This window comes from Equus quagga, chromosome 1 (genome assembly GCF_021613505.1).
Source record: "Equus quagga isolate Etosha38 chromosome 1, UCLA_HA_Equagga_1.0, whole genome shotgun sequence".
NCBI classification, from domain to species: domain Eukaryota; kingdom Metazoa; phylum Chordata; class Mammalia; order Perissodactyla; family Equidae; genus Equus; species Equus quagga.
In genome coordinates, this window is record NC_060267.1 from 91,217,518 (window position 1) to 91,229,947 (window position 12,430).

Below are 12,430 nucleotides of genomic sequence, written 5' to 3' on the forward strand. Positions count from 1 at the left end.
GCGGGCGCGGGGCGGCGGCGAGGCGGCATGGCGGGGCCGCGGGGGCCCGCGGGGGCGCGCGGGGCCAGCGGGCAGAGCCGGGCCTGAGCGGGGCGGCGGAACGAGCCGGGGAGCCCGCCCCACGCCGCCGGCGCGCGAAGATGTTGGAGATCTGCTTGAAGTTGGTGGGCTGCAAATCCAAGAAGGGGCTCTCCTCGTCCTCCAGCTGCTACCTGGAAGGTGAGCGCCGCGCCGCCGCCGGCGGGGGTCGAGGTGGCCGCGGGGGCACCGGCCGGGCCTTCCTAGGCCTCGCCCGCGCGGGCGCTCCCTCTCCCTCCCTCTCTGTCTCTCTCCCTCTCGTTCTCCCTCTCCCCACTCCCCCTCCCTCTTTCTCTCGACCGCCCCTGGGCGCTGCCCCTAGCAAGGAGGATGCGGGGCTCTGGCCCGCTCGCTAACCCCGGGAGAGCCCACGTCGCGGGTCCCCAGCTGCGGGGCTCTACCCGAGAAAGTCTGAGAAAGCGAACTCTGCAGGCCTGAATGGCCTTGTGAGCTCACATTGTGGGATTTCCACCGTTAATTGGGAATTATGTGTCAAAAAGGTCTGCCCGTGTGTTTGTGAAACATATGATTTTCATTAAGTATCGTGTACAAAGGGAACACAGCTCTACCATTTATGGATACAGAATTTCAAGTGATCTTTCCACTCCCCCCACCCCCACCACAGTCTTATCTACAGACCACGAAGAGGTCTTAGGAATTTTCTCTCTTTGGGGAGGAGAAAAGAGAAATTACACCAGATTTTAAGAAGGCGTTTTGAATGAGTTGGGAGTCCTTGGGGAGGGGGACCTCGTGTTAGGTTCCCTCCTGAAGCCTCAGGGCCAGCAGCATTTCACCTCGCCTTCTTTCCCTTCCACTCTCCTTTTCTTCTCGAATCCATTTATTTATTTGTTTCTTTCTTTCTTTCCTGTTACTTGTCTTTCACTTCTTGGTAAGGTGACAAGTGAAAAAAGCCAATTGAGGATGATGAGCAGTTGTCATTTTGTAATCTCAAGGTGGACCTAAAATTGATCTGATTTAGGGCCTGACTGGTCGTCCCAGACTCTTGCTTTCAGCAGAAGGGCTAATAGTGCTTCAGAGACGTAATCCTGCTTGTGTTTCTCTGTCATTTTCTTTTTAAGACTCAAAGTAGGAATAGAAATATAAAGCTCATCTTAGAACAAGTAGGATTTCGCCTCTAGTGCCGTGAAGTTGTAATGTTTTTCAAGTGAAGAACAGATAAATGGAGGCCTCATTAATTGTCTAACCTGTTTTTCTTTTCTTTCCAACTTTTTGACTTGAGGGGCTGCCTGGCGTCACATGTGCAGCCCAGACCATAAAGACCAATGGGTGTTGTAGGTGAGACCTGTTCGCCCTTCTCGCCCAAGATGTGCACGTCAGTCCCCTTCCCTCTCTGGGATTTCGGGCCTTGGAGGAGGCTCATCCAGATGGAGTGAGCTCACAAAATCTAGCTTTTGGGGGGAGGAGACGGTTTATTTGTCTCTACAAGTTGGCATTTGAGCAGCCAAAATCATCTTCAGTTAATATGTCGCTTCTTTTCCAAGTTGCTCAGAATTCTGAACACACTCTCATTTCCATCTGTAACGAGTTAGTGTTAGGCATTATCATCTCCGCTGCGCAGATGCACGCCGAAGGCGGGGGAGATGAATGGACTTTTGTAACAGTGGAGCTGGAGGAAAGTTCAGGCCACAGTGAAGCTCTGACTTTGTTTTGTTTTCCTGAGGGTAAATGAGAGATTTAGTATGTACCTGGCTGGTTTAATTATTGTTTTTGAGGAAAAAAATCTAATATAAAGTGTCTTATTCCAGTCCACCAGACTGCTTTGGGTCAAGGCTTCATCTAGGAAGGTATCAGTCTAGGAATTTTCTTGGTATTGAGTGTTCCTTATTTCATTGTTTTTTTAATTGGAGATAGTAAATGGAATTATTGTTCTGTAGTTGAGAGAATTTAACAAACTTCAGTAATGGTTTCTTAAATACTGGACGTGCTGTTAGTCTCTTGGGAAACACAGTTGCCAACATCTGGATAAGTAATCCAGCCTTTCCATTTTTACTGACGTCTAAATCAGTCAGTCGGTGTTTACTGACACCACTTGGGGCCCCGGCATCCCAGGTCAGGAGGAACATTGAGTATGGTTGAGTTTTCCATTCTGTCCAAGAAGACTCGGCCATAAATGCCACTTGATCATGCATCTACTTGCTCCTTGGGCCTAGCTGTCAAAGCAACAATTATTAAATGCTTACTGTGTGCCAGGCACTGTTTCAGGATTCTGTATGATTTAATTTGCACATTTCTCATGATGGCTCTGTGATTATTTCCATTTTATAGATGAGGAAACTGACGCACCAAAAGGTTAGGAAACTTGTCTAAGGTCGCAGAGCTAGCAAGTGGTGGTGCTGGGATTCGAATCCATGCTGTCTGGCTCCGAAGAGCCCAGTTTTGGCCACTCCATGCTTTAGCGACTGTCACTGTTGATGTCCTTTGGAACTCTCTGTGGATGTTAAAATGGAGTCTTCAGAAACACTCTGACTAGTGTCTGAAATAGGATAGTCTGTCTTTCTCTTCTAGAAACCTAATAGTTGTAAAAAAGATGACCTTTAGCGGTAGAATTAAACTTTTTAAGTGTATATTTTACAATAGCTGTACGTGGTAAAGGATTCTAAAGGGTATTTGGTGAAAGTTCTGTCTCCTATCCTGTTTCCCTACGCCAGAAGTAATCACTCCGGAGCTTCCTGTGTACCTTCTAGAAGTATTTTATGCATACATAAGCACTTAGAGCGTTTGAATTTTGTGCTCCACCTTTGTGGAAATGCATGTTTGCAGCAGTATCTATTCACTGTGGCCACATTTACCTTGCAATCTTTGGTGTGCTTCAAACGCGGAATTTTCTGATTTATTTCTCCCCCTAGAGACGTGAAAGGAAGCAAACATGAACAGTAGCCATTTGAATTCAGTGTTTTCCAGTTTATCTTGTTTGTTCATGTGTTTGTATTCACATACATTGTACGTGAATATTGCACATGCACATGTTCTTTAGTTTGGAATCAAAAACTAATGACTGTGAAGTGAACTCCTCTCGAACTTTCAAAATTTATTTTAAGGACCCGCTTTTAAACGCTTCTTTCTAGCAGTTAACTTTCTGGCAAATGCTTTATGTGGTGCCAGCCACGCAGATACACTTTTAGAACTTCTGCTTCAGAGAAGCTTATGCTGTCATTCTAAATACTCTGTCCTGAGGTCATCAAATACTTCCCTTGTTTAGTAACAAAGAAAATCTGAGGCTCTTTCTGTAGCCTAATATAAAGCCAGTGAGTCCTTTTCATTTGAGGTTGCGTTAAAATGTTGAGCATTTCTGACGTGACGGGCCTTGGCACTAAGTGCTTCGTAGACGTCCTCACTTAGTTCTCAGACCAGCGCCGTGAGGTTTGGAGAGGAGAGGAGGAAGGAGGACCTCAGTTCACTTTGGTTGGAAATACTTTTGAGTTTGGGGTGGAAGAGCCCAGTTTTTGTCTGAACTCTCTCTGCTTCTCTGTTTCCTTACCTCTCAGATAGAGAGAACAAACATCCTCTGTCCAGCCCACCTTAGAGGATCATTTTGAGGAGCTGTGAGATGATTCAAGTGAAAGTTCTGAAACCAGCAACATGTTCAACGTGTGTATTTGTACTGACGTGCAGTTCCTTTGACATGTCCTTAAGTCCAGACAGTTTTAGGGCTAGGGTATTGCTAAGGTTCCATTCTCATGTGAGGCATGCAGCTCCAGAGCCAGCCAGCCTGGACACGGATGCCAGGCGTGCTCCCCGGTGACCCTAGGCATGTTGCTCTCTGAGCCTCGGTGCTCTCATTTCTATAATAAGGCTCATAGTAGTCCCTATCTCACTGAGTTGGGAGAGTCACATGAGAGATTTCATTTAAATTATTTAGCACAGAGCAAGATGTTAGCATCTGTTAGCTGTTGTTATTTTAAACAAACATTTAGCAGTCTAAAATGTTGGCGTTGCCACTTTGTCTAATGGCTGAAGTGATGATAGAATTGAGCTGAACCCACCCAAAAGTTTTTCTTATTGTTAACAAAAGTGTTTCTAAGTTTGCTTCGATGCATTTAATTAATACTTCCTGTCCTTGGTTTTAAGGAAAAGTATCTTCCCTTTCTCTGACCCTCTCTGATTCCCAGGGTGAATATTTTAATTGTGGAAGAAAAGATCCCATTGGTTCATGGTTGGCATCTTATTTCTTCTCTCCAGAGGCAGTATTTCCACAGCTCTAAACATCTAAAAACTGAAAATCTCATACTCCTTATTACCTTGTTGTAAAATTGAGTCATAATTTTGCCAGTGTAATCACTGATCTGAAATAGAAACAGGAAAAATTATCTATGGGTAGGTTTTTTTTTGAGGAAGATTAGCCCTGAGCTAACTACTGCCAATCCTCCTCTTTTTGCTGAGGAAGACTGGCCCTGAGCTAACATCTGTGCCCATCTTCCTCCACTTTGTATGTGGAACGTCTACCACAGCCTGGCTTTTGCCAAGCGGTGCCATGTCTGCACCCGGGATCCGAACCGGTGAACCCCAGCTGCCGAGAAGCAGACCGTACGAACTTAACTGCTGCGCCACCAGGCCGGCCCCTGTGGATAGGTTTTTAAAATATATAACAACATTGTACAACATGATGACTATAGTTACTACTGTATTGTATATTTAAAAGTTGTTAAGAGAGTAGATCTTAAAAGTCCTCATCATAAGGAAAAAAAAATTTTAATTACGTGTGGTGATGGATGTTAACTAAACTAATTATGGGAATCTTTTCTTAATATATACGTATATCAAATCATGTTGTATACTTTAAACTTATGCAATGTTATATGTCAATTATATCTCAATAAAACTGGAAAAAATATGAAAGAACTAAAGATCAAATGGGACATTGGAAGAATTTAACTTTTCCTCTGTAATGGTGGATCATAATCATAATTAAACAAAGAAAAATAATTTATAAAATAAACTCTTAGGTTAATGTTTTGTTTTTGTTTTTTTTTTTTTTTTTACTTCTTTTACTTACTTTTTTTTAATGGAAAATTTTAAACCTATAATGGAAGCACACAGCATAATGAACTCCCTTGTACTCATCACCCAGCTTTAACAATTATCAGCTTATGGTCAAGTTGATAGGTTTTCAAGGTTTTCTTGCCTAGTGAAGTTATAGTTTCTAAAGCCATTTGGAAGAATAGCTTGCTAGTTAGTGACTTTTAAGAGTCTAACTTTGTCCTCAGATAATGAGAGTTGTTATTTTCTGAAGTTGGTTTCTGAAGTTGGTTTTCAAATCTTTCTTTCTTAACCCATGCCGTAGATACTTTCTGATACTGTCTATGTCAGTTGATGGTGATAAGGAAGACAGACAGACAGGTGAGGGAGACAGAGAAGCATTTGGGAATTAGAGAGGAGGAAGGAGGAATGGAAGACAGACGCTGGAAGGCAAAGGCAAAAAGACAGGTTGAAACAGAAAGGGAAACAAAGAGAGGGGAGGAAGACAGTGAGGGGACAGGGACAGAAGGGGGATGGCCGGAGGGGTGGGGGAGAAAGAGAAAAAGCAAGATTGTGAGAGAGAGAAGTGCCAGAGACAGTGATGGACTGTCTGGGTGGCTGAGGGATAGAGAACTGGAGGGGAGGCAGCTGAGGCACCTCGCTCGGCTTCCACGTCCTCCCCTCTCGTGCTGGAGTCCACCTGATAGGGTCGTGGGGGTTTAGTGCAGATGGAGTGCTTGGTGCAGAGCTGGCACTCAGAAGGGATCAATAACCATTAGCTGTCATTCTCTCCCATTCAGTTGCGTAAACTTTAACCTCATTACTCTTAAATTCTCTTTAGAGACCTAATTCTTTTTTTTTTTTTTTAAGATTTTATTTTTCCTTTTTCTCCCCAAAGCCCCCCAGTACATAGTTGTGTATTTTTAGTTGTGGGTCCTTCTAGTTGTGGCATGTGGGACGCCACCTCAGCATGGCCTGATGAGCGGTGCTGTGTCCATGCCCAGGATCCGAACCGGCGAAACCATGGGCCACCAAAGCAGATCTCATGAACTTAACCACTCGGCCACGGGGCCAGCCCCTAGAGACCTAATTCTTATCAATCTTACCAGTCCTCAAATTTAGCCAATAGTGTTGTACATTGAATACCTTAAAATTGAATTTAAAGGCTGGCCATAAATAGAATTAGCCACTGCTTTTTGGAGTCAAAATACCTTTTTTTGGTCACGTTCAATTACTCAGATTAGCAATAGAAATAATACTGGCTAACAAGACATTCTGGGGAGATGGCCTGCCATTGGGGAGCCCCTTTACTTCAGTGACTCAGCTCTAAACGGACCCAGGAGTCCTTGATGACACTTTCCCAGAGAACAGGAAATCTGAAACGAGTGCTTTCAAATCATCCCAGGCCTGGCGGCAGAGGGGGAGGCTTTTGGCCTACTGCAAAGGGCCTGTGACAGGATGCAAATGAGCCTTTATGGTTAGCAGGCTCACTGCGGGCAGTTTGAGTCAGGGCCAGTGCAGGGGTTCGTGGAACAGACAACACGTGTGTGGAGGCCTCAGGGCTCTAACCAGGGGGCGGTCTGCCTGTTAGGAGACTGTAACAAAGCCTATTTCCTTTGAAAGCACAGAGAAATGGACTTTTATGTTACACCTTCTTTTAGGATCTTGGTCATGGTTTACAATCCATTAAAAAAATTATTGCATTTCCTAGATTTTTATAAAAGTTTTCCTGGTCAGGTTACATTTGCTTTTCATATTTACTGTCTGTCATTTCTATTATTGCAGGTTAACAGATAATCAAGGTGCAGGCTTCAGCCATGACTTAATATTTTACCTTGTTGCCAAAGACCGAGAGATGCAGGGTGTTCTACATATGAGTTCTTTTTTTTTTTGTGAGGAAGATTAGCCCTGAGCTAACATCTGCTGCCAATCTTCCTCTTTTTGCTGAAGAAGACTAGCCCTGAGCTAACGTCCGTGCCCATCTTCTTCTACTTTATGTGCGGGACGCCTACCACAGCATGGCTTGATGAGCAGTGCTGTGTCCGCACCGGGATCCGGACCGGCAAACCCCAGGCCGCCGAAGCGGAACATGCACACTTAACCGCTGTGCCACCGGGCTGGCCCTACATACAAGTTCATTTTAATACACAGGAGCCGGTACTGTATGTCCTGCACAGCGCTATGCAGGAGTCTGCATTGCTGAAGATTCTATGATAAGAACGCGTGGTCTCTGCCCCAAAGGAGTGTACCATATTGTGGTGACAACAGTAAGTGAAGGAGTAATTGCCCTGTAGTGCCGTGCCCTAGTGCCAGATCCTACACCTGACGTTCCTGCAAAAATTCTGTCATGGGGGCCGGCCCAGTGGTGCAGCGGTTAAGTGCGCATGTTCTGCTTTGGTGGCCCGGGGTTCACTGGTTCGGATCCCGGGTGCAGACATGGCACTACTTGGCAAAAGCCAGGCTGTGGTAGGCGTCCCACATATAAAGTAGAGGAAGATGGGCATGGATGTTAGCTCAGGGCCAGTCTTCCTCAGCAAAAAGAGGAGGATTGGCAGTAGTTAGCTCAGGGCTAATCTTCCTCAAAAAAAAAAAATTCTGTGCATGTAGGGTGAGCCCTCCTGACAGCCCAACTAGATGGATACCATTGTTGCCCTATTGTGTAGTTGAGAAACTGAGGCTCAGAAATTAGTATCTTTAAGACATGGTGGGCTGAGATTTGAACAAAGTTGTCCACCCTGGAGTCCAGGGTTAATGCACTGCAAGGGACATGTGAACAGATTCCTTACTGTGTGTTGCAGGGCGGTAATGGAAACAGACACCAGGTACCCAAGTGAGGGGAAGGGGAAGTAATCAATTGGGGGCAAGGCGGTAGGGAGGAGGAAGGACCAGCCAGAGGCTGACTATAGGTAGTGAGGTCAGGAGGATGAGCAGTAAGTAGGCTGGGAAGGCATTCCACGGAGAGTGTATGGCCCTTGTCAAGTGCACACAGGTGAGGCAGCAGTGGGGTTTTGTGTGGGGGAAACTGCAATGCATTTGGGGAGTCTGGAATGAAAAGTAGGGGTCGTGGGAGAAGATGATCCCAGGCCAGACCCTGCAGGGCCTCCTCATGTGCCCTCTTGGGGAACTTGGACTTTTCCTATGGTCGTGGTAATAATAACAACCCAACCAGTTTTTGAGGGCCTGTTACATGCTAGGAGCAGTGTCCCCCACGTTATCTGCAAACTGCCAGCTACTCTGCAAGGCCCATGATAACTCTCTTCCTTACGGTGCCACAGAAGACACTTGCTAGTAAATGGGGACTGGGCATCGACAGGCAGGGCTGCCTCCCCAGCCTTCTCTCTTGCTCCTCTGCCAGCAGCCATCTCCATGGGACTTTAACAGGAGAGTGACTTGGTCAGGTTTGCATTTTAGAAAGACCCCTCTGGTGGCAGTGTGGAGGTGGAAGGGAGGGGGCAGGGTCAGAGAGGGAAACCAGTCAAGGGTGTGGTGAGTCATGGAAAGGACAGGACTGACCAGAGACATGTGGGAGGACAAGTGGCCCGAATATGGGTGTGAACTTACTGGGCCGAGGGCGGGGGGTCAGTGACAGGTGTTCAGAGTAGTTTGAAAGTGCTGGGGTCCCATTTTATGTGGGTCTTTCTGCTCCATTTCCAGTAACCGTAGACGTCTTTGACAGTAGGTCTCTTAGCAAGTGATATAGCAGCCCTGTGTGTTTTGCTGTTCGGTGGAGGGTGGGGGACGGACCGTGTGGGCAGAGAGGTTCATGTTTGGACTCCCGATGGGGGCAGCGGGGTGGAGAGTTCTCTTTGCTGAGACTGCCTGGCTGAGAACTTTTGAATGCAAAAAGCTTCCAGAAGAAACAGTTAAACTTTGGGCGAATTTAAATAACTTTGTTGTTTAACTTTTTGTTTTTTAAAGGAGATTTCTCTAGAAACCTGTTTAATTTATTGCCTATAATGCTCATAAGTGGGAAGTAATACAGCTGCATTTGTTTAAAAAGAAAATTGCATAATTTGGATTTCTCACTAATTTTTAGCTGCCTCCTTGGCCCCTCTCCCCGTCTGATCGCTGGGCTTCTCCTGACCCTAATCCATAGTGCAGGAGTTATTGACCTGCAGGGCCCTCGGGGTCTGGGATAGAATTCAGGGCTCCACGTCCTGGGAGGGGAAAAGGTTAAAACTTTATTTCAGTCACCTCTAACTGAAAGTTAGTACTTCATTCTTTTAAGGATGTTGGTAACAAATCACAGTAATATTAGCAGTATTTGTGACTCTGTCACCAATAGAAATCAGATATTTTCATATCATTTAACAGAGTGATTATTACTTATACTCATCACTACTTTGAAATGACAGTAGTTACCACTGGATCGTGTTATTTAATGTGTTAATAAAGAAGCATGTATTTAATGCATTAATAAAGAAGCTCTGTATCACAAATTTTTGAAAAGATTGTGAGGACTTTCAGTAAAATTGTTTGTCTTTCAGTCCTCCTTACTTATTTTATGCATTTACAAGCTTCCTTCTGAGGGGGAGGCCCTAGGCATCACCAGAGGGCCCGAGGCTCACGCCCTGAAGGCTCCTCAGTGGCCTTGGTGCGTCAGGCTGCCTCGGATCCCTGTGCTAATGCTGTTTCCCTTGCCGGCATGGTCTTGTTCAGGGGTCTACCTCCTTCTAACCCCGGTGAGCTGACCCCTCACAGCTCCTGGCCCTCAGTGTCTGTGTCCTGATAAATTAATCCACGGGCCGGCACTTGTCTTCTCTTAGAGTTCGCTTCAGGCCATGTGAATTTTCATCCACTGTATTTCTCCCACAAGGAGGAGAGGCTGCGGGGTGACTCCTCGCGTCGTTACCACCCTGCTCCCCAGCAGCTGATGCAGTGGTTTGGGGTGCTGGGAAAATTCGGGTCAGTGTGCAGTTAATGCCAGGGCTATATTTAGCTAAACTAGTTTTCAAAACAATTTTAACTGCTCCAGGTGAGGGTCTAAATTACAAAATAAAGGACTGTGTAGAGCGTAGATAAAATGACTTTCATCAAGTTCAACTTGTGGGAAATAATACTTTTCCTCTAAGCTCACTTTATAAGAAGTTGTATGAGACTGTTATAAACTGACTTGAGAATAGTCTGAGCATGATCTCATCAGTTGGAACAGAGCATGAAATAAAACACGAAGCCTTCCCTCTTTTCTGAAGGGTCTGTTTTATAGATTTTTAAGTTACAGAAATTCCTTGAACTGGAGGATAATAGTGAAAGACCCACAAAGGAAACAGGAATAAAGCAACAAGGGTTTAAATAATTAAATGCGAGCAGAAGTAGGGGGGATGTTTCTCACGTCTGACACGCCCGCCCTGCGCCCTCCCCCACACAGAGCTGTCTCCGCAAGCCGGTGGTGCCGCGTAGCTGTAGCTGGCGCTCGCACTCCAGAAGGAACCGTGACCTTGGGCCCGAGCGCCAACAGGAAGGTGGGGAGCTTCCCAGGGATGTTTTTCCTGGAGGTGAAGTCACCCCTCCCCTTGGGACTGTGAAGTAGCAGGCCGCTGGAGTTCGTGCGCATCTTGCATCTTACCTCTTCCTGCCTGCCAGTGGTGGGCTCAGCGGCAGCAGCAGCCCCTGGAAGTCTAGACCAGATAAGCCATATCGGAGAATCTTTGGTAAACATTTTTGATCAGTGACTCGCAACTTTAAGACAGGATTATTTTTGTATATAATGGTCTTTAAACTGTACTTTAAAGACCCAAGCCATTTTCTTAGAATACTGTCCCAACAAGTTAATCATGCACGGCTCCAGAGAATTCTGTGGCATTGTTCTTAATGAATTTTCAAACAGTTTGATATTCTCATAGGTGGAGCCATAGCTTTTTGGAGGTTTGGAAGCATTTTTAAGGTATCACCATTATTGGTGCCCACCTGGCTAATTAATGACTTTTCCACAGTTTTGTTGATGGGTGGAAACATTTTCATTAACAGTATAGTGAAATAAGAAAAGGGTTTTAAATGGGATGAGAGGCACTTTTGAAGATACAAATCTTAAATATATTTAAAATATGACTCTTTTCAGAAAGGATGCTGCAGAAAATGTTCACTTAAAAAATGGAAGAATAGGGGCCAGCCTGATGGCACACTGGTTAAGTGTGCACATTCTGCTTTGGTGGCCCAGGGTTCGCTGGTTCAGATCCCGGGTGCGGACATGGCACCGCTTAGCATGCCATGCTGTGGTAGGCGTCCCACATAGAACATGGAGGAAGATGGTCACGGATGTTAGCTCAGGGCCAGTCTTCCTCACCAAAAAGAGGAGGATTGGCAGATGTTAGCTCAGGGCTAATCTTCCTTAAAAAAAAAAAAAAAAGAATAGCAGGTGCTAAAATTTCTTTCCCAAGACTTAACAATAGCCAAAAGATCCACAGGAAGAACAGAAGAGGGGAGCTCTTTTGGACGTGTTTTTTGAATGAAGCCTTTGGGCTTCTTTAGGGGTCTGACTTCCTGACAGTGGGACTGGCAGAAAGTTCATGTATTAAGCAAGGAAGATTTAAGTGCGTTCTGCAACTTTAGCCTTGTAAGCTGTGATCATTTTTAAGGTTGACGAGTATAGTTCACTATGAAATGAAGCGAGGAACTTGGCGTTTGTACGTTGTGAGTCAATTTTGACATCAGCCTGGACTGGGAATTGACTGGAAGGGTTTGGTGTTGGACTGTGGCTGTACTTGAGTGTCTCGATCCAGAGGCATGCATGAGCAATACTTCCCTTTGGGCTTCGGCCATTAATTTGTGGAATGGAGCAAGAACTGGAGAGGAAAATTGAGGGACTGCCTTGGATTTCCTGACGTCCTGTTGAATCAAAAGCAGTGGGAGGCCCTTTCCTTCCTGACAAAGGCCTCATCCCCTTGTATGAAATTCCCAGCATCTGTCTCCATGTTGGGGACAGTCCCTCTCTCACCCATGCTTCAAATCGATAGTCATCCCTGGGCAAGAGTCTATGTTCTGCCTATTCCAGGTGTTTTCCAGGCCACTTCCCCTGATTATGTAACTTTGATCAAATCCAGATGCTGCAGAATGTTTGATAGAAGAGGTCAAATGGCATTTGAGAAGAAAAGCGTTTCTGTATTCATGACTTTCGTTTCATTTCCTGTGTGGGCCCGGTCTGCCAGAGTCGTATGCTCATGGCCATGAGGTTGGGACACTAGAGGGAAACGCACAAATACTTTTTCAGGACAACTTGAGGAGATTTTGTCCTCCCCCACTGTACTTTTTCATGTTAGATGATCAATTATCTATGTGTCAGCTGCCTTCTATTTATAACAGTTTTTCTATTTTTGTAATTGTTCTCTGATTGTAGAAATAATCCACTTTCATTGTGAGAAATATGCCGAAATATAGA

At 45.4% G+C, this 12,430-nt stretch overlaps 1 protein-coding gene across 2 annotated transcripts in view; it reads left to right on the forward strand.

Moving 5' to 3' along the window:
* ABL1 (ABL proto-oncogene 1, non-receptor tyrosine kinase) overlaps positions 1-12,430 on the forward strand; it is a 138,586-nt gene that overhangs the window by 93,849 nt on the left and 32,307 nt on the right. Inside the window, exon 1 of one of the 2 annotated variants that reach the window (XM_046660209.1) lies at positions 7-219. The exons of the other annotated variant lie outside the window; for it this stretch is intronic. Coding sequence (XP_046516165.1) covers positions 141-219 — 79 coding nt within the window. The 5' untranslated portion in view covers positions 7-140. Of the gene's footprint in view, positions 1-6; positions 220-12,430 lie in introns of those variants that run through there. 2 annotated transcript variants of the gene reach the window in all.